This window comes from Lepidochelys olivacea (genome assembly GCF_965140295.1).
Source record: "Lepidochelys olivacea isolate rLepOli2 genome assembly, chromosome: 3".
In the NCBI taxonomy this organism is placed as follows: Eukaryota; Metazoa; Chordata; order Testudines; family Cheloniidae; genus Lepidochelys; species Lepidochelys olivacea.
In genome coordinates this window covers 162281283-162305000 of record NC_140413.1, presented here as the reverse complement: position 1 = coordinate 162305000, position 23718 = coordinate 162281283, and the positions used below count along the sequence as shown (strand labels likewise).

The following is a 23718-nucleotide window of genomic DNA, read 5'->3' as shown; positions in this document are numbered from 1 at the left end:
TCATTTAAAAAAAATGTTTGTAGTCCCTCCTCTGTGCTGTGGTTCGAGCTCCCCCCCTTCTATTTGGTGCTTGCTATCACTGATGTTCGGAGTGGCGTATCCTCTTTTTCCTTCCAGGATTAGGTTCTGGGTTCTCTTCTGGTGCCTGGTGCCTCCACCCACTGTGACTCATTGCTCTGCTGTTCTTTGAGAGAATTAAATGGTAGTGGTAGCTGGCAAGAAATATAAAGCCCACTATACAAGGGACAATAAAGCAAACAAACACAACCCCCTGCAAAGGATTGACACACCCAAAATAACAGCATAGCAAAGGGGGACTTTATTGGGTACAGGAAAATAGGATCTGGGGAAGGAAGGGGTTAAGGTTATAAGTAAATAAATAAGTAAAAAATAAATCATTCCCTAACTTCCCAACACTCGCAACTCATCCTAACCCCCGGCTCCATCCCTGGCACCTTCTTAGGCAAATTGTATGTTAAGGCTGAGTCCTGAGATGGAGTGTTGCAGTGCTGTGTTGTTGGCCAGCTTAAACAAAAAAGCCCTCTTACCTCTCTTAGCCCTCTTACCTGGGGGCTGCAGGGGCAGGGTCCTCTCCTGTCTTCTATCAGGCTTTCTGATTATGTGAAAAAGTAGCCCAAAAATTGCTAGCCACCACCACTGGGCTCCTTTGGAATCTCCTGTGGGCTGCTTGTGTCCACCCAGTTGGGAACTTTCTGTGCTGGGAGGCAGGGCTGGGGCCCCTGTCCTGCAGCCTGAAATAGGGGAAGGGAGGTGGAGCTGCTGGCAGTGGAGGGTGAGGGGCAAAGAGTTAGGGCTGTGAGACAGATGGATCTGCAACTCTCCTCCTCCCCTGGCAGACAGCCTGCCTTGGGAAAGCCCTGTGACAGTGCCAAGCAGGTTTTCCTTGTGACAGGGCTCGGAGCTGGAGTCTCTAGGGTAGCAGCCAGAGAGGTAAGTTGCTGAGTAACTTCCCTCAGGACTGCACTGGGACAAAGGGTGGTCCTAGAGCTTCTTGGGCTGGGGAAGAGGGGCCCCCATAGGTTTGTTTCCTTGCCCTGATGGAGAGAAGAGCTCCCCGTAGGTTCCTGTCCCTCTGTGCAGTCTCTCCATCCGAGTCTCCCACCAGGGCTCATGCTATGCTGACTCCCCCTATCCTTAGCCTGCAGCAGTGGTTCTCAAGCAAGGGTATGTGTATTTCTTTGGTTACACAGATGTTTTCCAGGGTGTATATCAACTCATCTAGATATTTGCCTAGTTTTACAACAGGTATATAAAAAGCACTAGCAAAGTCAGTACTAAAAATTCATAGAGACAATGACTTGTTTATACTGCTCTATATACTGTATGCTGAAATGTAAATACAATATTTATATTCCCGTTGATTTATTTTATAATTTATATGGTAAAAATGAGAAAGTAAGCAACTTTTCAGTAATAGCGTACTGTGAAACTTTGGTATTTTGATGTCTGATTTTGTAAGAAAGTAGTTTTTAAGTGAGGTGAAACTTGGGGTCCGCAAGACTAATCAGACTCCTGAAAGTGGTACACTAGTCTGGAAAGTTGAGAGCCACTGGCCTGCAGGCCTGGATTAATCCATCATCAGACCCTACACAGACATACACTTCTGGGCCCCTGTCTTCTAATTTGAATAAGAATACACTTCAGTGATGTTCCCTGCAATACATATCTCTGCAGTAAATTTGCATCCCAGCTTGTTTACTCCTATTGGAAAAGGAATTCGTTTCTGTACCTGGCCAGTACTCTCCTTTCTTCTTGATTCTATTGGGAAGGCAACGTAAATCTCAACTGTTTGTGAGGACTGTCTCTGTCTACTCATTCACTGGTGCAGATTTGTGCATGAATTGAAAGAACTTCACCCACTCGAGTGAGCAGCATTGCGATCTGGTGCATGGGGTCACAATCACAACACCCCTTCAATATGTCTTGGCTGCCATTCTGTCATGATGGAGTGAATCTACATTGGGGTGTTTATACAAAAACAACAACCTCCACTCCCCACGCTACATATTTTGGGACCCCCATGTGAACTTACTGCAGCTCCCAGGAAGCGGCCACCAGGTCTCTGCAGCCCCATGGCACATGGGGGGCCAGGGAGGCTCCATGTCCTGCCCTGGCACCTGCAGGCACCGCCCCCGCAGCTACCATTGGTCGTGGTTCCCGGCCAATGAGAGCTGTGGAGCCAGCTCTGGGGGCAGGGCAGTGTGCGGTGCCGCCGTGGCTGCCCATGCGCTTAAGGGCCGCAGGGACCTGGTGGCTGCTTCTGGGAACCATGTGGAGCTAGGGCAGGCAGGGAGCCACCGGTGTGCCACCGACCAGACTTTTAGTGGCTCATTAGGCCATGTTGACCGGAGCCACAAGGGTCCCTTTTTGACTGGGCTTTCCAGTCGAAAACTGGATGTCTGGCAACTCTAACTGCCATAGAGCTCGATTCCCTTTGTGGGCGGTGGGATTCTCACAGGGACTCCAGGGGTAGCTCCCACAGTTAAGTTTTAAAACTGAAACTAAAACAATGTCTCAGGCTGTGCAGTGTTGGGGGCTGTGCAGCTCTGGTTGGTCACTTGTTTAGCTCACCCCATACACCAGCCTCACTATTTGCCTCAGCAGGAGTTTCTGATTCCTTCTGTCCCCACCCCTTACTCCACGCAGGCTGAGAAATGGTGTCAGAGGACTATGGTAGCCATTATAGTTGTTGTCCTGTTGGTAGGGCCCCCTAACTAGATGATCCTTGTTGTCCCTTCTGACCCTATGGTTCTGTGATTCTATCTCATTCCATAACTCAGGGCTTTGCACACATTTATAATAAGGGGTACTTCAGAGAGACAAGTTTCATATATCACCCTATTTTTACCTTCCTGTGTTGGGAAAATGTTGGACTTACACAGCCCTCCCCCAAAATGAGGGGTTATTTTGTCAGGAACTGCAGGATCAAATGACTCTAAATTTGTTTCACGCACTCTACTCTGGCTTCTGAATTGACAAACCCATTCTCAAGCTAATTTGACTGAGTATGTGGATTTAAAAAAAGGACGCAATATCCGCTTTAAACAGAAACCATCTTGCAGCCTTAACTATGGTATCGTCTATCCTTGCCCCTTAATAAAAAATGCTTAAGGAACAGAAAGACTATCTTTGTGTTGATAAAAGTGTCACCTGATGTAATCTTTAGGTGGCATAATCTCTCATTTTTGTCTAAATTCTTATGCCCCTAGAATTTGAGGCAACACTTCCTTAATCACAAGGGATGGGATTAACAAATGTTGATCGACAGTGACTAACTGCTTTTGAAAACTGTCATTCACTTGCTTAAATTGATCAAATCTAAATTGGTGTATCTTTTGGTAAAGGTTTTCTGTCTTTTAAAAATGAAAAATGGAGTGGAATTATACTTGGTATTATTGACACAAGTGTGTAGAATAAATCTCACTTTTTTCTTTTAAATCTAGCATGGCAAATGGATGTTGTGTATTACAGTACATTGTTGTAACAGTTAACTCAGCCTAACTTGTTCAATCCCTAACAGGTGGGAAATTTGATTACTGTATTTATCAGTACCACTGTTCTGGTTGCTTGTCTGCAAGGAACTGGCGTTGCATGTACTGGATTTGTTTGGATTTTTTAAACATTTGCGCAGAATGTATTAGTGGGTCCAGAATTGAACTTACAATTAGTCGGAATCCAAAAATTCCATATTTAATCTCTTTATCGTCACTCAGAGAGCTCATTGACGGCATCTTTTTCTTTGTTTTATAAAAGCAAGATGTTTGATTTTGGATTGTGGAGATGAAAATAAGTCCACTTGAGTTCTCTGCTTTTAAACTATCTCACGCTTCTTTTAGGCTGTTTGGATTGGATATCCAAGGCAGGGACTGTGGAGATGAGGCAGCTCAGTGGTTCACCACCTTCTTGAATACACAGTCATATCGACTGGTGCATTTTGAGCCACACATGGCCCCTAGGAAGTCCAGAGACGTATTCACCACTTTCCGATCCACAGATGAGGTTAGGTGAAAGTTTTCCTCGATAATCCTTTTTTGTGTGTGTCTTCCTTCCCACCCAACCCTCCTATTGTAATACTTGTTCTATGGGGAAGCCTGGTCATACTGAAATACCTACTTCATGCATATGAGCAGTCCCATGGGTTTGCTCGCTTGCTTAAATGGTGTTTTAAATCAATTAAAGTTATTGAACACGAAGAGCTACAGAATCTGAGGCTGTCATTTTGACAAGAAGTGACCCAGCATGTGACTAAGGGGAACTCCTGATGCACTTTAATGAATGAGAGATGCTGGGGTTTTTGAAGGCAGTTTATTGATAAATTCAATGTGTCCTGAAACTCCCTCTGCTGTCTCTATCCCTGGTTCTGTGCAGCACTGTTCTAATATGAACGGTCTTTACTTCTATTTTGTTTACAGATACTATAGTGGCTGGATTGAGCCCTGTGTTAATCAGAGGGTTAGTGCTTCCACTGAGGAAAGCCCACACAAAAGAGGGTTATGGCAGCACAAGCTGCCCACAATCCCCTCTCCCTTGGAGTGGGCCTGCAACCACTGCATTAGAAACCGGGTACAAGGGCAGGGAAGTTGGGTGATGTGCTAAATCAGTGCACTCCTTTGGCAGCCTCTGCTTCCTGGGGTCAGGAATGGACAGCTGCCCTTCCTCCCTCTCGTTCCCATCCTCCACTGTACCTCCCCTAAGCAAAATCCTCAAGGGAGCTGGGTGTTGAAAACAGTATCTCTCCTTCTCCAGGTAAGAGTTCCCCCTGGAGTATAGTTGGCTTTGGTAGTGCATGGAGATGCAGATTGAGTACCCTGCCCTGCAGCTGTGAGTGTTGTTGTTTATTGAGCATCGGCATTTTACCTGGTGTTGTTGCTTAAACAGAAAACATGTACAAGAAGTTATATTAAAATCTCTACTCTCTGTGTGCGTCTTCTTGACAAGTAAATGAAGACTAATTAAGACCATTAAGAGGGGTAATGGTTTCAATGAAGCGCTCACTGAAACAGAAGATACTGTAAGGTGCTAATTCGGCAGATGCAGGTACTCAGGGAGCACAGCGTGGTGCTGTTGATGTTAATGTGGAGGATAGAGCAATGTAAACAAATTTCATTGCACATTTTCACTTATTTGAGAGAGGGGAGGTACAGACTACCTGTCATTTTACAGATTTTGTACAATGTGTGCAAGGAAAAAAGGATGGTTTGGGAGGGAAGGGAGACTTTCAGTGTGCACTGAAACTCTCCTGAAAACTGCCTTCAAAGTCTTTTACGCTTGTCCCATGTACGGATGTGTGCAGAGGGAGTTTTCTTAAAGTATTATTTAGTAACGCTTTTTGCCAAAGTGGCAGCCTCCATGACAAAAAGTCAGTGCCATTAATGATCAATTGCAACTTAATTTTGATAATGTTTGTTGAGTAAATCTCTTACCCAGAGTTTGTGATAGAGTGGATTCAGTCTATCAGAAAATCTCATTTGATATAGATTGAAATAAGGAAATATTGAAAAACATAGTCAGTTTGCTATTTGTAAGTCTGGGGACAGGAAAGGGAATTGTCTTTTTTTCTGACACTCCAGAGAAAGACATCCCTAGGCAGAGAACTATAAATATGCAAATAAACTTCATGCTGACCAAGTGGTATGCAAAGAAGGGTAGAGAATTAGGAACTAGGCTCTCTGTGGGCTGAAGGAAACACTTGACTTGCAGAAAAAAAATTAGAAAAATAATAGTTCTGGACTTTGTAATTAAATAGGGGTCACCTTTTATATGAAAATTCCATTTATAAATCATTTTATAAAATAGTAGTAAATGATTAATAGATGTTTTATCAAATGGTTAATTGATTAGAGATTGTTAGAGTCCAACAACTCAATGGGTTGCTTATAACCTTCTGTAATATCTTCTACTGATATCTGCAACACGGAAAACTCGTGTCTGTAATATTCTTCTATCTATTATTGATATTTTATAAACAACTTATAAATGGAAATTTGTATTTGGTCAAACTTTACTATTAATTTACAATGGCTACTATGCTGGGAAGGGGCAAATTATTTCACTTCTCAAAATACTGCCCCTGAGTCTTAAGAATGTGACTACAACAACATAAAACTATGTGGCTAAATATATGGCCATCAGTTCACAGTTATCTGTTTCTTGGCCATCGAAAGTTCTGCAGACTTTGACTGTTGAGAAGCATTTTCTTGTAGGAGCATTAGGATTTATTTGCCTTCATTTTTGTAGATTGCCTATCCTGACTGCAGCCCGGCCATGATCCTCTCAGAAGCTTCGTTGGAAGATCTAAATACTAGGCTGGAGAAGAAAGTTAAAATACAGAACTTCAGACCAAATATTGTGGTTACGGGTTGCAGTGCTTATGAGGAGGTAAATGATCTGCAGCAGTGATTTTAAAACTTTTTTTTCTGGGGACCCAGTTGAAGAAAATTGCTGATGCCCGCCACCCAGTGGAGCTGGGGATGAGGGGATCGGGGTGTGAGAGGGGCTCAAGGCTGGGGCAGAGGGGTTGGGGGTCAGGAGGAGGTCAGGACTCTGGGCTGGGGTGCAGGCTCTGGGCTGGGGCCGGGGATGAGGAGTTTGGGGTGCAGGAAGGGGTTCCAGGTTTGTGGGGGAGCTCAGGGCTGGGGCAGAGGATTGGGGTGCAGAGTTACCTCTGGTGGCTCCCGGTCAGCAGCACAGCCAGGATGCAGAGGCAGGCTTCCCGCCTGTCCTGGCACCGCGGACTGCGCTGCGCCCCAGAAGTGGCCAGCAGCAGGTCCGGCTCCTAGGCAGAGGCGCAAAAGCGGCTTCACGCAACTCTCTCCTGCAGGCACCGTCTCCCCTCCACCCCCACAGTTCCCATTGGTGGTTCCCAGCCAATGGGAGTGCGGAGCCAGTGCCTGGGGTGGGGGCAGTGCGCGGAGCCCCGTGGCCCCCCTGCCTAGAAGCTGGACCCACTGCTGGCTACTTCCAGGGCTCAGCGCAGTGTCAAAACAGATAGGCACTAGCCTGCCTTAGCTGGGCAGCACTGCTGACAGAACTTTTAACGTCCCGGTCGGTGGTGCTGACCAGAGCGACCCAGAGTCTACGTGCCGTGACCCAGTAGTGGGTCGCAACCCAAAGTTTGAAAAACCCTGATCTACAGTACTTTAATTGCTATTTGTTCTGAGTGTTGGATGTGTTCTTCAGAACCCTATTTCCTTGGGATATAGAGTCCAAAGAACATCTAAAGCCTTGGCTGTACTTGGGATTAACTCTGATTTAGCCATCAATAGCCAGTGACTGGTGTAGCTGCAATGGTGTAAACCCCAAATACATATAAGGAAAGCCGCTATCTTGGGGTTTGCCCTGGCACATCTGGCCACCAGTCGCTGACTCCCAGGTACAAATAGAGCCTGAGAAATTATACTATAAATGCTTGCAAAGTTTAAAGGGAGATAATAGGTTTGTGGATATTAATTGATATTTATGCAACCTAGTGAAGCATAAAATGAATGTATTGAAAATGTGAGGCTGGGACTTCATGCTTGCCTTTAGACCTCAAATGGGAAATCTTATGTACAGTATAAGACGTCTAATGATAGAGGAAAAAAAAATTTGGGAGTGAGTGTGTGTGATATTTTATCACATTTTGCTTATAAATAAAAGCTCATTCTGATGGTCCAATAGTACCATAACTGCTGCATATTTATTGGTTCTCTAACTTTCAACATTTAATTAGTGTAGATAAAACTGTGGGTTTACATGGTGGAGTGGTGCAGATTTTACATGTTTGGGTTCACTCTGGAGAGTTCCTCTTTGCTCCTGAGGACCTAAAATTCCCATTGCAGGATTGTGCCTCTGTCTTCCAAGTAGGATTGCATTAGGAATCTTCTGGGCTGATAAGTGAAGTCTGACTTTGCTTGTTTTCATTGATAACGTTTTGTGGAACTGTAGTTAACTTAAAATTTTTTAGATTAAATACAGTGTTAATTATCAATTGTGAAATCGGAACACAAACACTCATGACTAGAAAATACACTCTGCAGAAGGCTTTTTTGGTTCTCCCTTTTTGTATTAACCTGCATTTTATGTTTGGTAAATTACGGGTTTTTAATAAAAACCATGTCTGGTTTAAGACAGGCACATTTTAAATGATCTGGTTGTCACCTTTTAGTGGCGTGTATCTGAAGCAATTTGGTAATGCATGCAGCTGACCCTGTAACTTTTGCAAAACTGATCAGTCTGCTTTGAGTAGATGATTAATATACTGATGTTGACAAATGCAATGATAACATGTTTTATTAAAAATAATAGCATATCTATTCTAGCTCTTATTATGAGGATGCAAGAAAGCATGATGCTGTAAAATGATGCTTCGTCTTATAGTAATGACCGTGCTCAAAGCCAACTTCTGGGAAATATTTAAATGCAAATATTGTGAAAATATAATATTATATTAATGTTTACATTTCTCTTAGGATTCCTGGAATAAGATACAAATTGGTAATGTGCAGATGAAAGGGACAATGGCTTGCCCCAGGTAAGGGTTTAAGAATATACTTGAAGGACAAATAAATATTGAGTAACTGCTGTTGCCTAACATTGTCTATCATTACAGGTGTATTTTAACAACTGTTGATCCGGAAACTGGGATCATTGACAGAAAGGAGCCACTGGAAACACTGAAAAGGTAGCAAAAATAATAGTGTCTCATCTTGATTCAGCAGTTATCTTAAAAAGAAGGCATTTGAAACGTGTGTTGCGTGTACTCATACAACCTTTTAAATTGCAAACTTTTGGGTTCAGTCCTTGCCTATGCACTATATTGAAAAGAGGACTCATTAAAACTCTCCTCCACCCACATCCTATATATAGGACTCCTTGATCCACTTTTCAGTATAGTGCGCCTGTATAGTCTAGGCAAAGACTGGACCCAAAGTATACAATCTTTTACATTGCATAATTTAACTGTCTAATTGTAGCTGGTAATCATTTATATCTGTCCTACAAATAGATAAACTATAGTTTGTGTGTGTGTGTGTTAGAGACAAAGAGTATTATTGGTGATGCAAGTAGCATCACCTTTCTTAAGGTCGCCTCACACTTCCCGTTTGAAGAACCCTTTTTCAGTTACTTATAACTTTGCCAAACTTTAACTACTTGGGCTGAAGTTTTGCATGGTAGGTGTCTGCCTTAGGCAGGCTTTGTTTTTGTTGTTTGGGAGAGAGTGGGGTTGGATTTTAGCCAGAGATTTAGCCATTTCTGAGAATGAGGCTAGAGAAAAATGTTTTCCCCATATTTAACACTCCCCCCTCCCCCAAACTTTGGTGATCTTTTCTTTGTAAAGCTCTAGTGCCCCCATGCTTTAGATGAGGGTCTTCACATGTGGTGGTGGGGCTTTATTTCAGGAATGTGCCTCTTGCTATCCCTGTGAAAATCCTCCCATATGAGGCCAAATTATAAGCCTTTGAAAACTTTCAGTAGAGACTTCATAGAATTTTACCAGATACATTCCCTGAAGATTCTGTCTGCACTAGTCATTCTCCAGCCTGAGGCTGAGCAGGACTTCTCCTGCAATTCAAGCTTTGGGCTGCTGTGGGATGGGCCTAGGTCCAGGTCTGGGCACCTGAACTGAGAGCAGGGAGACTTTCTCTCCTGTGCTCTAAATGAACCCCTGCTGGGCTGGGGCATAGTGGAGGAGGAAACTGCCTGATTCAGATTTGAATGCAGAGTGGACAAGAGCTGGACCCTGTGGGAGGTGGGGGTAGAAATTGGGACTGGAGACTGGTGGGGCAGGAAAGGAGGGGGACTGGTAGTTGGCAGGGGAGGGAATTGAGACTGGTTGGGCAAGGAGATGGGGAGGGGAGAAAATGGACGGACTGCAATTGGCTTGCAAGGAGACTGCAGCTGGGAGCCGAGGAAGGAAGACTGGGAGCTAGTAGATGGGAGAGGGAGGAAACTAAGATGGGATGAGGAGTTAGTAGATTCTGGGACTGGCTGGGCAAGAATACTGGGACTGAAAAGTAGTGGGATGGAGGGAGGAAAAAATAATAGTGATCATGTAATTAAAGACTATCATGATGCATACCCAAATTAAGATAGCACAGGCAACCTTTATTCTGGCATTTTCTGACTACTGAGTGCTTGACTTTATTAAGGTTGCAGTGTGTGTAGTCTATATAATAGATTACAGGAATGTCACAGTGAACCCTAGAATGTCTGTTGAGTCAGTGTGAAGTGATGGAAACAGTTAAAAACATGGCTGAGAGCTCTCTTTGTTTAGAATATCATCAGGTTAGAATATCACCGGAAGTGCTGGCCAGTTTTTAAGTTCTGAGCCATTTTGACTTTACGAAATACACCCATGTGGTGTACAGCTATAGTTAAGCATCCATGCCAAGAGTCCCTAGACCATTGTGATACCACAGGTAACGCAACCAGTCATCACCCTTAGTCTACATCTAATTTGCATGCAACGGTTTCATTGGTTCTTTGAGGGAGACTGCACACAGATGGTGACAGGTTTCAGTGGTAGCCATGTTAGTCTGTATCAGCAAAAAAAATCGAGGCATCCTTCTGACACCTTAGAGACTAACACATTTATTTGGGCGTAAACTTTTGTGGGCTAGAACTCACTTCATCAGATGTGTGAAGTAAAAGATACAGGAGCAGGTATAAATACATGAAAGGATATATATCTACCAATGTGATCTATGCCATCATGTGCCAGCAATGCCCTTCTGCCAAGTACATTGGCCAAACATGGCAGTTTCTACGCAAAAGAATATATGGACATAAATCAGACATCAGGAATCATAACATTCAAAAACCAGTAGGAGAACACTTCATCTCTCTGGTCACTCAATAACAGACCTCAAAGTGGCAATTCTTCAACAAAAAACTTCAAAAACAGACTCCAGCGTGAAGCTGCAGAACTGGAATTAATTTACAAACTAGATACCATCAGATTAGGCCTGAATAAAGACTGGGTGTGGTTGGGTCATTACCAAATCTAAACTTAATTTCCCCAATGCTAATTTCTCCCTACTGTTACTCACACCTTCTTGTCAACTGTCTGTAATGGACTACTCTCTTACCCCTTCAAAATTTATTTCTCCTCCCATGGTATCCTTGTGTTAATTGATTTATCTTGTTAGACTGACCTAACACATCCTTTCATGTATTTATACTGTATCTTTTACTTCATACATCTGATGAAGTGGGTTCTAGCCCACGAAAGCTTATGCCCAAATAAATTTGTTAATCTGGTGCCAAAAGGACTCTTCATTTTTTTTCACAGATGGTGAGTTATTTGGCCCAACTGTCAGACCCATTCAATAGCTTGGGGCTTTCAGCTACTTGTGTGCGTGACAATGATCAGTCAGTCTCTCATGTGAGCTGCTCCATTCCATTAATTATCTTACCTGTCCTACCTTGTCACCCGTCTAACTAGCTTGCATCCATTAAAATGACCAAAATGAGAGAGCATACTTCAAGTGTTCTCTAACCTTCGCCCTGTAAAGCCATGTGTCCTTTGACTTGTATACTTCAAGGCCCCAATCTTGCAATAACTTACCCCAATCATCCTTAACTTTCTCTTGAAATCAATGGGATTACTCACGGTAGTAAAATTAGGCAAGTGTGTAAGGGTCTGCAGTTTTGGACCCTTAATACAGCCAGCATCTTATCAGCTTTCTTTCCTGCCTCTGCACGCTGAACTAAGAATTGAATTGTCAGATCTGTCAGTGCACCCAGATAATCTCCTTCCAGCAGTGTTAACTAGTTTACTGCTATTTAAACTGTACTGGTACTTAAGCCCCGAAAACTGTTATGCGTGTGTGAGATAATTTACTCACAGCAGTAGCCTCACTAAGTTCAGTTCATTGTGTTTGCCAAAAGAAAATCTATTGACTATTCCATCCTAAATTTTTGATGTGCCATAAAACTTTATTCACATCTTATTGTACTTCAACAAAAATTACCTTTACTCTTCATAATTCCATGGAACCTTGAAACAGACCTATTTATTTATAACCATTTATTTTCCGCCACTGCATTTGTCCAGGGTGCACTACTGTAGGGCAGCCCATATGTGCTGGGCTGCTTGTGTATTTAAATGCTGCATATTTCTTTAAGTGTTTAAGTTTTTGTTCAGTTTTTTTTAAATAGTGGTAGTGGTATGAAGAGAGATGAGTGAAGAGTATCCCAGAACATGATCTACTGCTAATTTACAATGAAGGGATGATATTAAAGTTACTTCAAAAAACCCCATTAACCTCTGTTACCTAGGGCATAATGTCTGTGGATTCTATTTATGTCTTAAACACATACACAGAATCTGGGTACTGATATAAGTTCATTATATAATAACATTCATAAACCATTATATAACCATTATATATAAGTTCATTATATAACAACATTCATAAACCAGTCAGAGAACACTTCAATCTCTCTGGTCACGCAATCACAGACATGAAGGTCGCTATCTTAAAACAAAAAAACTTCAAATCCAGACTCCAGCGAGAAACTGCTGAATTGGAATTCATTTGCAAATTGGATACTATTAATTTAGGCTTAAATAGAGACTGGGAGTGGCTAAGTCATTATGCAAGGCAGCCTATTTCCCCTTGTTTTTTCCTACCCCCTCCCCCCCCCCCCCCCCGACGTTCTGGTTTAACTTGGATTTAAACTTGGAGAGTGGTCAGTTTGGATGAGCTATTACCAGCAGGAGAGTGAGTTTGTGTGTGTATGGGGGGGGGGGGGATGTGAGAAAACCTGGATTTGTGCTGGAAATGGCCCACCTTGATTATCATGCACATTGTAGGGAGAGTGGTCACTTTGGATGAGCTATTACCAGCAGGATAGTGAGTTTGTGTGTGGTTTTTGTGAGGGGGTGAGAGAACCTGGATTTATGCTGGAAATGGCCCAACTTGATTATCATGCACATTGTGTAAAGAGTTGTCACTTTGGATGGGCTATCACCAGCAGGAGAGTGAATTTGTGTGGGGGGGTGGAGGGTGAGAAAACCTGGATTTGTGCTGGAAATGGCCCAACCTGATGATCACTTTAGATAAGCTATTACCAGCAGGACAGTGGGGCGGGAGGAGGTATTGTTTCATATTCTCTGTGTGTATATAAAGTCTGCTGCAGTTTCCACGGTATGCATCCGATGAAGTGAGCTGTAGCTCACGAAAGCTCATGCTCAAATAAATTGGTTAGTCTCTAAGGTGCCACAAGTACTCCTTTTCTTATTCTGTTGTGTTTCCTCCAACTTAAAACAACCCCCTCCCTTTTTTTTCTCTACTTCTTGAAGCTGTGTTTTTCCTTAAGTGATTAATAATGATCATTTTCTCTGTGCAGTTACCGTTTGTGCGATCCTTCTGAGCGACATCTTTACAAATCCCACCCTTGGTTTGGATGGTATTATGGAATTGATAAAACTGGAACGCTTCAGGTTGGAGACCCTGTGTACAAGATAGTCCGTTGACGGAAGATGCATTTTGAGTGGAAAATAATTGTTCATTTATATATGCAAATGTTTTTCTTCTGTGAGCGCAGAGCCTGAAATAACTCTTTGATGTTATCTTGAGGTAAAAAAAATGTATCCCCCATTCTTTGGGACTGTGTAAAAGTACACTGTCCTTGATTGTCCACAGATCCTGTGAGGTGCCAAAGTCTTCTCAGATCAGTCAGTTCACTAATGTGCCTTGAGCCCCTCAATCTAAAACTAAATCTTTAGTTTTCCATTAGAGTGTAAAAGGAAAACTGTCCAACACTTAGATCAGATTATAAAGTGATTTTTCAGTCTTACACATGCACACTTGTATTATTGCTATCTGTGGAATGAGGCAAGAGGGTGAAACAAGTTGGATAATAATAGTTGAATGTTCCCTTCAAGGTTTGCATATGTTTTAAATTCCTATTTAAGTTGTAATGTCTTAAGAGAACTACCTTTGGAACGTTTTGATCTCTCGTTACTTTGTTGTGGATTGGCAGGCAGAGCAAGAAATTCTGAACCAGTAAAAGAGTGGGTTCTGACAAGGCATGAAGTAGGCTAGAATGTTTTGGAGCTTAGATTCTCTACTTTCTATTGTGAACATTGAAGTGCCTTTCTGTTTGAACATTCCTGAATAACAACCTAGTAAAGTGAAGAAGTAGGCCTGTTATTGACAGTACTGTTAGTTAATTAGTTAACAGTACTGGGGAAGCACTTACCATGCTTGTTGCAAGTAATGCACGCCTGCTTGCCTGCCTACCTATCTCACATTGTTGTTGCCGAGGATTGACTGATGTTTGTAAAGTGCTATATAAATGCTAAGTATTGTTGTGGCAACATGTATCCCAGTATTAGCTCCTGAAGAAATGTAACCTTGTTCGTGCACAATGTGGTGAATGGTGGCAGGCAGTGGAAGAACAAGTGTCCCCATGGGCGGAATTTGGTGCTCATGCTCCTGAGCATAAAGAAGTTGAACAAAATTTAAATCCATTAAAATTACAGTAATTAAAAGTGGGCTTTTGTGGGATCTGGGGTAGATAAGTTCAGATGAATATTTTTTAATACAAATGTTTAACTTTTTTAACTGATGGAAATTTAATTATTTAATTGAAGCAGCTAGGGGAATGAGATTATATAAACATTGTTAATCAGACAATTCAACGATGGTTTTCTACAATTATGTAAAACTGTAAACTGGATTTTAACTCTAGAAATAAATATAAATCAAAATATAAACTAGAGTCCTAACTACTGTTTAATATGATGTGCAATTTGAGGAACTTGTTCTCTTGGCTTTTGCCATTTGATGTTACATCTTACCTAAGTTGGTGTTTAGTTATTTCTCTGCTGCTTCATATACCGTTTGGAAAAGGCCCTTCCCCCTGGTGCCCTACTGTTAAAGCCCTAAAGTTAAATGCTTTGTGTAAGAAGCAGATGCCAAGTTCAGTATCCAAGTGCCCTTGCATTGCTGTGGAGAAAGGCTTCAGTGCAGAAAAATCTTCAGATTTCTGATGTGGGGAGAGAATCATTAGCAGCCTGGATCTGTGTGGATGTTGTCAAAGAATCATCCTTGAACCTGAAGCCAGCATGTTGATGCAGAACAATCCTTCCAGTACAGGACACATCAGAGCTTAGATACCTTCTTGTTTATCTTGTGTTATGTAGCTAAGAACAAAGACTCAAAGTAGACTAGATCCTGGCCCTGCTGTGGTCCATTTACAATAGTCTAGTAGCACAAAGGGACAGAATGCTGGGTTGGGTGAATCTTTGGTTAGGTTGAGCCAGCTCTGCGCTCCCTGCTTCCCTTGTGATCCTTGGTGTGCATGAGGCATTAAATGTGTGGTTGGAACACTGCATCCGATTAAGTGAGCTGCAGCTCACGAAAGCTTATGCTCAAATAAATTGGTTAGTCTCTAAGGTACCACAAGTACTCCTTTTCTTTTTGCAAATACAGACTAACGCGGCTGCTACTCTGAAACCTGTTGTACCCTTGACATCTTTGGCTGTGTCATAAATATAAAGGGAAGGGTAACCACCTTTCTGTATACAGAACTATAAAATCCCTCCTGGCCAGAGGCAAAACCCTTTCACCTGTAAAGGGTTAAGAAGCTAAGATAACCTCGCTGGCACCTGACCAAAATGACCAATGAGGAGATAAGATACTTTCAAAGCTGGGGGGTGGGGGAGGGGAAACAAAGGGTCTGTCTGTGTGATGCTTTTTCTGGGAACAGATCAGGAATGCTCTTCATAACTCCTTAAATTAGTAAGTAATCTAGCTAGAAATGCGTTAGATTTCCTTTTGTTTAATGGCTGTTAAAATAGCTGTGCTGGAGGGAATGTATATTCCTGGGGTTTTTTGTCTTTTTGTAACTTAAGGTTTTGCCTAGAGGTATTCTCTATGTTTTGAATCTGATTACCCTGTAAGGTATTTACCATCCTGATTTTACAGAGGTGATTCTTTTACTTTAATTAAAATTCTTCTTTTAAGAACCTGATTGCTTTTTCATTGTTCCTAAGATCCAAGGGTTTGGGTCTGTGTTCACCTATGCAAATTGGTGAGGATTTTTATCAAGCCTTCCCCAGGAAAGGGGGTGTAGGGCTTGAGGGGATATTTTGGGGGGAAGACATCTCCAAGTGGTCTCTTTCCCTGTTCTTTGTTCACCACGCTTGGTGGCGGCAGCATAGGGTTCAAGGACAAGGCAAAGTTTGTACCTTGGAAGTTTTTGACCTAAGCTGGTAAGAATAAGCTTAGGGGGTCTTTCATGCAGGTCCCCACATCTGTACCCTAGAGTTCAGAGTGGGGAAGGAACCTTGACAGGCTGATATAACCGTTCCCTGAGGGCTGTTACTAGTCAAGGCAAGTTACAGCAGCCATTAAGATCCGTCACATGCATAAAGCATATACTTAACTTTGCAGGACTGGCCCCTGTTTAAATCATTAATTCTATTTCATCCTATCTGGCAGCAGTTTGCCAAAGAGAGCTCTCAAACAGATTATGTAACTGTGCTATCAGCGTTTACCTCTGAACTTTGTCACAGTAGCTTATTCCTGCTAGAGGGGATGTAATATCTGCTGAAAATTTTAACACTAGCGTTCTCAGGTGACAATGGATATGGTAGCTAATGTGATAACCTTTATTGTACCAACAAATAAATACGAGGTGGTCCGCTTTCTCCCTTCTTCAAATTGAAGCAATTCCTGTAGAAAAAATGAAGACGCTATAAAATGCCCACAGCCTGTCAGGAGTTAATCACTGATTCCCTCCCACCCCCATAGAGGTGATGGTGGTGGCGGGTGGGGAGGAGAACATTGAGGAGAGCAGAGTGGGATGAGAGGAGAGTTTGTCTGGAACATGAGGTTTTTCTTGATAGAGGCTGAATATGCAGATTTAACTTGAGGGGTGAGATTTGGGGTTATCTTGGATGTTGGGGAAGCACAGGAACAGAATACCTCTGGGTGGGGCTGAGGGGCAGAATTGGCCTGGCTCTGGGGAGTTGGGGAAGGGGGCGGGGTAAGGGTGCGGGGAGAAGGGGGTCTATGGGACCCCGGACCTACCACCACCCCCATCCTCCAGGTCCAGTTGCCATGAGTGGATCCAGGAGGCCCCAGGGGGTGCTGCTGCCTCAATCCTGGACCACCTGGCTTGCTGCCACCACTATGCTGGCCCTGGGCCTCCTTCTCTTGGCTGGGGTCTGAGGCTGGGCCAGGAGGTGGGTGGCTCCCAATGGCAGCAGGTGTCTGGCCTCTTCATGTACCCCGTGAAGTCCTGCCTCGGGGGGGGGGGGGGACGACTGTGCAGTGGGTGGAGGTGACTGAGCTGAGCTGCACAGTGGGAAGCTGAGCTGCAGAGTGGGGAGATGCAGGAGTTACTCCTGGGGATCCCAGTCGGTGAGTCCGGGGAGATTCTCTGTGCTGCTGGTGAGGTTTCCATTGCCCAAGCCCACTGGTCCAATATAAATTGTCGTCTTGCTGTGGGGCAGCCCCCTTCCATGAAATGCCCTGTTGCTGCAGGTTGCACCTTGACCCTGGGTTAATATAGTGATGAGTCCTGGGTGAGTATCATTACTATTTATTGGACACTGCCCTGGCCTGCTCTGTGTCCGGCAGAGCACAGACAGTGAACCGAGAACAGGGGAGCAGAGGGGTTGCAAACACTTTCATAGCTCAGGGACCCACCTGTTTTTACCCTAGGATGTCTATGGCAACTACAGAAACTGCCTACAGCAACAAGTAAACTTAGGGAAGTACATTACAGATTGGAAATGGGTTGGGCCAGCACTACGTGACTAGTAAGTGCAGATCATAGCTTAGGTACGTATGCTTGAGTACTATAAACAACTGTGGGTTTATAAAATATATATTAAAGTAAACACTAAAAAGAGTAGAAATTGGGGTATGGAGAGCTTATTGCAGGATCAGTGCCACAATTAGCAGTGACAATTGTATATAGTCATATCTTGTATCTGAGCTATATAGAATTCTTGTGTGCTGTAGTGGAAGCTGTAAAGGGGGGCGGGAAACCCCAGAGTATGCACCAGCTATGGTTGTCTCCAGGTTTAACTTCAAGAACCCTTGTAATATAGATGTAGAGAGAAATTAGCAGACTAAATACAGATTTATCATTGCCTTTTCTCTTCTATATGTACTTCATGTTAAACCTGTGTTAACAAAACCGTTTTTAACAGTCTGAAGCAAATTTCTAGTAATTGGTCTCCATTTCTTGTATTTATAAAGATTTTTTTCTACAAATTCTTCAGTTATCCATAGAGCCTCCCACTGTATTCAACGCCTAAATGTTGAATGCGTCCCAAAAAACCAAAACCAAAACGTTTGTGGGTTGGTATTTATTTTTGGAAGATCTTTTGTGTTGATTTTATGTAGAAAACTAAATGGAGTAAACTCATTTTTTGTTTTGTTTGCACATTGCCTTTGATTAACCTGCCTCTTTGAGAGAATAGACTCTCTTTACATACACAATATGGCTAATTTCTAGTTAGCTTTATGTTACTTCTAGTTGAGCTGATTTGTAATACGGTATGGAATCATAAAAATATAGGGCTAGGAGGGACCTTGAGAGGTCATCCACTCCCGCCCTCTGTGCTGAGGCAGGACCAAGTTTACCTAGACCATGCCTGATAGGTGTTTGTCTAACGTATTTTTAAAAACCTCCAATGATGAGAATTCCATACCTCCCAAGGTAACCTAGTCTAGGGCTTAACTATCCTTTATATTTAGAAAGGTTTCATAGTATCTAACCTAAAACTCCCTTGCTGCAGATTAAATCCATTATTTCTTGTCCTACCTTCAGTGGACGAGAAGAACAATTGATCACTGTCCTTTGTATAACAGCCCCTAACATACTGGAAGACTGTTCTCAGGTCCCCCGTCAGTCTTCTTTTCTCAGGACTAACCTGCCCAGTTTTTTTGTTAATCTTTCCTTATAGGTCAGGTTTCTAAACCCTTTTCTTATTTTTGTTGCTCTCCTCTGGGCTGTCTCCAGTTTGTCTACATCTTTCTTAAGGTGTGGCACTTAGGATTGGACACAGTACTTGGAAGAGGCCTCACCAGTGCCAGATAGAATGGGACAATTACCTTACTTATCTTACATATGACACTCCTGTTAATAAACCCCGGTGTGATATTTGCCTGGTTAGTAACTGCATCACATTGTTGACTCATATTCAATAAGTGATCCACTACAGTCCCTACATCTTTTGCAGAAGTACTACTGTCTAGCCAGTTATTCCCCATTTTGTAGTTGTGCATTTGATTTTTCCTTCCTAAGCATGGTATTTGGCACTTGCCTTTACTGAATTTCACCTTGTTGATATGAGTTTGGGAGGGATAGCTCGGTGGTTTGAGCATTGGCCTGCTAAACCCAGGGGGGCCAATCCTTGAGGATAAAAATAAGGGCTGTCCCTATCTATATTTTGCTTGCTTTTAAGTGTTTGGTTTTGTAAATGAGATGTTAGCTAAGAACACTGTTATTTAGCAAGCTTACTGGTATAAAAATTATTTATTTTTAAATTCTCAAGATATAGAATGTTTTGAGGGTTGGTTGGTTTCTCTCCATCATTCCTATTTCTTTTGCGTAGGAAATTATTTAGTTGGGGATTGGTCCTGCTTTGAGCAGAGGGTTGGACTAGATGACCTCCTGAGGTCCCTTCCAACCCTGATATTCTATGATTCTAAGGTTGTTTTGAATTCTTATCCTGTCCTTTTGAAGTGCTTGCAACCCTGCCTAGTTTGGTGTCATTTGCAAATTTTATAAGCATACATTCCATTCCATTCTCCAAGTCATTAATGAAAATATTAAATAGTCCTGAACTCAGGACCCCACTAGTTATGTCCCTCCCACTTTGACAGCAAACTATTAATAACTACTCTTTAAATATGGTCTTTCGAACAGTTGTGTAACCTTCTAGTCGTTTCATTTAGATCACATTTCCCTAGTTTGCTTATGAGAATGTCATGTGGGACTGTGTCAAAAGCCTTACTAAAATCAAAATATATAATGTCTACTGCTTCCCCTTCCCCCATAAACTAGGTCAGTAACCCTGTCAGAGAAGGAAATTAGGTCTGGAAACTGGACAATTAAACTCAGATTCCCCGGTAGTACTCTTAAGTCCTTAGGCTCTAAAGGATTTGGCTCCAGTCAGATGTCTGGGTCTTGACTGAGGTGGCAAGGGAAAAAGTCTGCCTCCACTAGATTGGAGACAGCCCAATACTCAGTACCTAACACTGGTGCTGCAGAAAACCAAGTGGCCAGTCAGCTCCCGGTGCTCCTTGGAGTGAACAAAATCACTGACAAATCCATCTCCTCAGACTACCATCTTGGTGCCGATGGCTCTACTAGTGCCCCATAAATTTAGATAAGTCAGAGACCTGAACGTGGTGGCGGGTCCGGATTCTCATCTGCTGGGCACCAACCCCCTATCAGTACCGAGACCCACCCAGTCCCTGGACTCTCACTTATCTCCAGTACCAACAGAGTCATCACCATTTTCTAGTGGTGCTCTATCGACGGCAGATAATGGGGATTTCTCTTCAGTCCTCCCAAATTGCCATCCATGGCTCTCCTATTCACTCTCTCTCTTAGGAACCTGCTTCTGGAACCTTAGGGGAGACGGAAGACAGCTGAGAGAGACATCCTGAAGCCCTGTCCCAGTGGCATGGATGTCCTTGTATGCCTCCTCCCATCCCATATGGTTCCCCTCAATGACTATATTGGGACCCCGGGTGGCGTACCACCAGCAATCCTCTAGAGCCTCTCACCTCGCTTGCCACATGATAACGGGTAGTGCGTGGGAGTCACCTGAAGTGGAGCACCCATAAAGACACTACTAGAAGAAGGAAGAGGTGTACTCACCCTGTGCACTAACCAGAGTTCTTTGAGACTGTCCCTATGGGTGCTCCACTGTCTGCCCTCCTGCCCCTCTGCTTCAGCATTTCCTTTATGGGTCTTTGCCGCGGTGAAGGAACTGAGGGATCCTGTGCCACTCCCCACACCCAGCTTCACCCAGAATTTACTGATGGCTGCTGAAAATTCAGACTGTTGTTGTTTTTTCAAGACCTAACTTGGTTTTCTGTAGCAATATTTGGAAATACTGGTTATAGTTAAATAAACATTATATAAACAAATGTATAAACCGCTCATATGGATTTGCCTATTTCAGGATTTCCTATAAGAGCAAATGCCGTCTGATTTGCGTTGTCACTATTCGAACATGCAGCTGGAAAGACATTAAGTACTGAACAGGGCAGGAAACTGCTGGTGCCAGATAGAAAAGTTAAGAACTCTTTTGCTCTGTTTAAAATATCAATTACATTTAATAATCTTTTAGCAACTCAAAACACTGATGGCAATAACGAATATGCTGCTAAACGTGTTACATCTGTGGATTGCAGAGGAAATTATTGTCTCTGTGTCCCCAGATAGTCTAAATGTAGCAACATGTCTAAGGAATTGTATTTACAAACTCTGGCTGTAATTCCATTACTATAAGAAATACTCTTGGGAACTAGTTTTTAAACTAATACAAGACAGATGGAAATTTTATTATAAGCAAACAAAGACTGCAATTACCATTGAAGACTCTGGAATTATGGGGAGTTTTTGCATTTCTGGTACAAAGTGTATGTAATGTTTTAGGCTAAACCAACACGAAAAGCTAAGTTATAAGAAACAGTTCAGCTATAAAAAGCGGTTAGCTACAAAAACAGCCACATTAGGAAACTGTATAAATAATTTTAAATGGTTTTGTTGAACAAAACAGTGATTAACTTGAGTGCCCTCTTACGGGTCATAATCACACATATAGGAGCTCTTAAGGCATCGCTAGCTTTAATAGTCTCCTTCCGCTTGACTATTGCTATCACCTCTTCAAAATTGTTACAGTACACAAACACATCTTTATTTACAATAACACATTAACCTAGCATTTTAATACAGTTTCCTCTACCTTAAAAAATAAGAAGGTTTCTCATTCAGCCTACCCCAGACCTTTCTCTTTGTTACCTAATCTCTATTGACTGGCAGTGGGGCGGGAGTGGTGGTGGGGAACACCTATTCACTGAGAAGAGCCCCTACATATAGTTTGTAACTATTTATTTTAACACCTCTTTGCTAAAAATTCGTTTGGCTTGAAAATTCCCTCACTTTTGAAGTATTGACGTTTGTCTAACTTTTCTTTGAGCTGCCTGTAGTCAAAAATAGTTTGTTCCCACTCTGTAAAGTTTTATATATCACTAAATAGCCTTGAGGGTTTGTGTGCCATATATATTTGAAGAAAACAGACTATAATTAAGAAAAGTTATTAGCTACTGTTCAAAGTAGCAGCCGTGTTAGTCTGTCTTTGCAAAAAGAAAAGGAGTACTTGTGGCACCTTAGAGACTAACCAATTTATTTGAGCATAAGCTTTCGTGAGCTTCAGCTCACTTCATCGGATGCAACTAGCTAGTGTTGTGGATAGTATGAGCCCAGTCCTGCTCACACTGGTATCAGTGGGACTTTTTGCCACTGTTCACTGGAGAGTGACTCATCAGTTCTTTATTGGCTGGCTGCATCTTAGAAAGAAGGATCCCTTTATTCAGCTAACATTAGGGTGACCAGATAGCAACTGTGAAAAAACAGGACGGGGGTAGGGGGGCTAATAGGCACCTATATAAGAAAAAGTCCCCAAAATGGGATATCTGGTCACCCTAACTAACGTCCTTCTCCAGCTTAAGTGATAGAGATCTGGGTTTTATTTTATTTATTTATTTGGACCAATAGGACTGTGGTTCCAGTAATGGATTTACAGCAGTTGATATGTGGTTTATTAAGAAGAAGTGGCAACCGTTCATAAATAAACTGGAGTCCCATCTAAAACAAACCCTATGCATTTTGGTTAAACTGAATGTGTACTTTTTGTCATTCAATCTAAAGTGGCACCATTTTTGATACTTTTGGCAAAGTGTCTGATGTTTTGACCCTGTATCTCCCCAACATAATCACATTACAAATTTGATCTATGGGTAGATTATTTTTTAAATAATCCCTTCTTTCCTAATTTAGTTCAGTTGTTTATCTAATAAAGGCCTTGTCTTTCCATTACTCTCAACTCTCTTATTCTGGTCAGCCATAATTTCATGATATTTTTTTTAAACCAGAGAACATTTAAGGAAGTACTATTATTGAAAAATGAGTTGGGATTCCTTATCAATGGGACCAACAGGTGGGGGTGGGGGTGCACACGGTGACACAATATTCTCATTCCTTAGCAGTCTGGTCTACTTTTCAAAGTGAAAGGAAATGCTAGGAGCTAGTAAAAATGACTCTTTTTACATTTCCTACCAAAGGGTTCCCTTCTCGTGTGGGACATGTACACAGGTCTATTATCCCAACAAAGTGACAAGCAGAAAATGTAAGTGACTTGCATATATATGAGTTTGTGACAGAAGACTTCTTCTCCCTGAGGCGGTAGATCCATGTGTTTATCCACCGAACCACAGAGCCTCTTAACAGAAATTGCTTCTACTCTCTGTACTTAATCTGGTTTTATCGTTGGCTAACTGAATAAAGCCTACCTACCTCAGTAAAGTGCTCACAGATCCAGAGATGAGAGCACTGCGTAAGTGGAAAGCATTAGACAATCTGTTGTCCAGTCCATGCCACGATTTAAATATATATATTCACTTTCATAGAATCATAGAATATCAGGGTTGCAAGGGACCTCAGGAGGTC

General features: G+C 42.4%; 1 protein-coding gene across 1 annotated transcript in view; it reads left to right on the top strand.

The window, feature by feature from the left end:
* MTARC2 (mitochondrial amidoxime reducing component 2) overlaps positions 1-15933 on the top strand; it is an 18317-nt gene extending 2384 nt beyond the window's left edge. The window contains exons 3-7 of the mRNA XM_084624658.1: positions 3858-4020; positions 6259-6399; positions 8472-8533; positions 8612-8683; positions 13357-15933. Coding sequence (XP_084480784.1) covers positions 3858-4020; positions 6259-6399; positions 8472-8533; positions 8612-8683; positions 13357-13483 — 565 coding nt within the window. The 3' untranslated portion in view covers positions 13484-15933. The remainder of the gene's footprint in view (positions 1-3857; positions 4021-6258; positions 6400-8471; positions 8534-8611; positions 8684-13356) is intronic.
* Positions 15934-23718: the final 7785 nt, after the last annotated feature.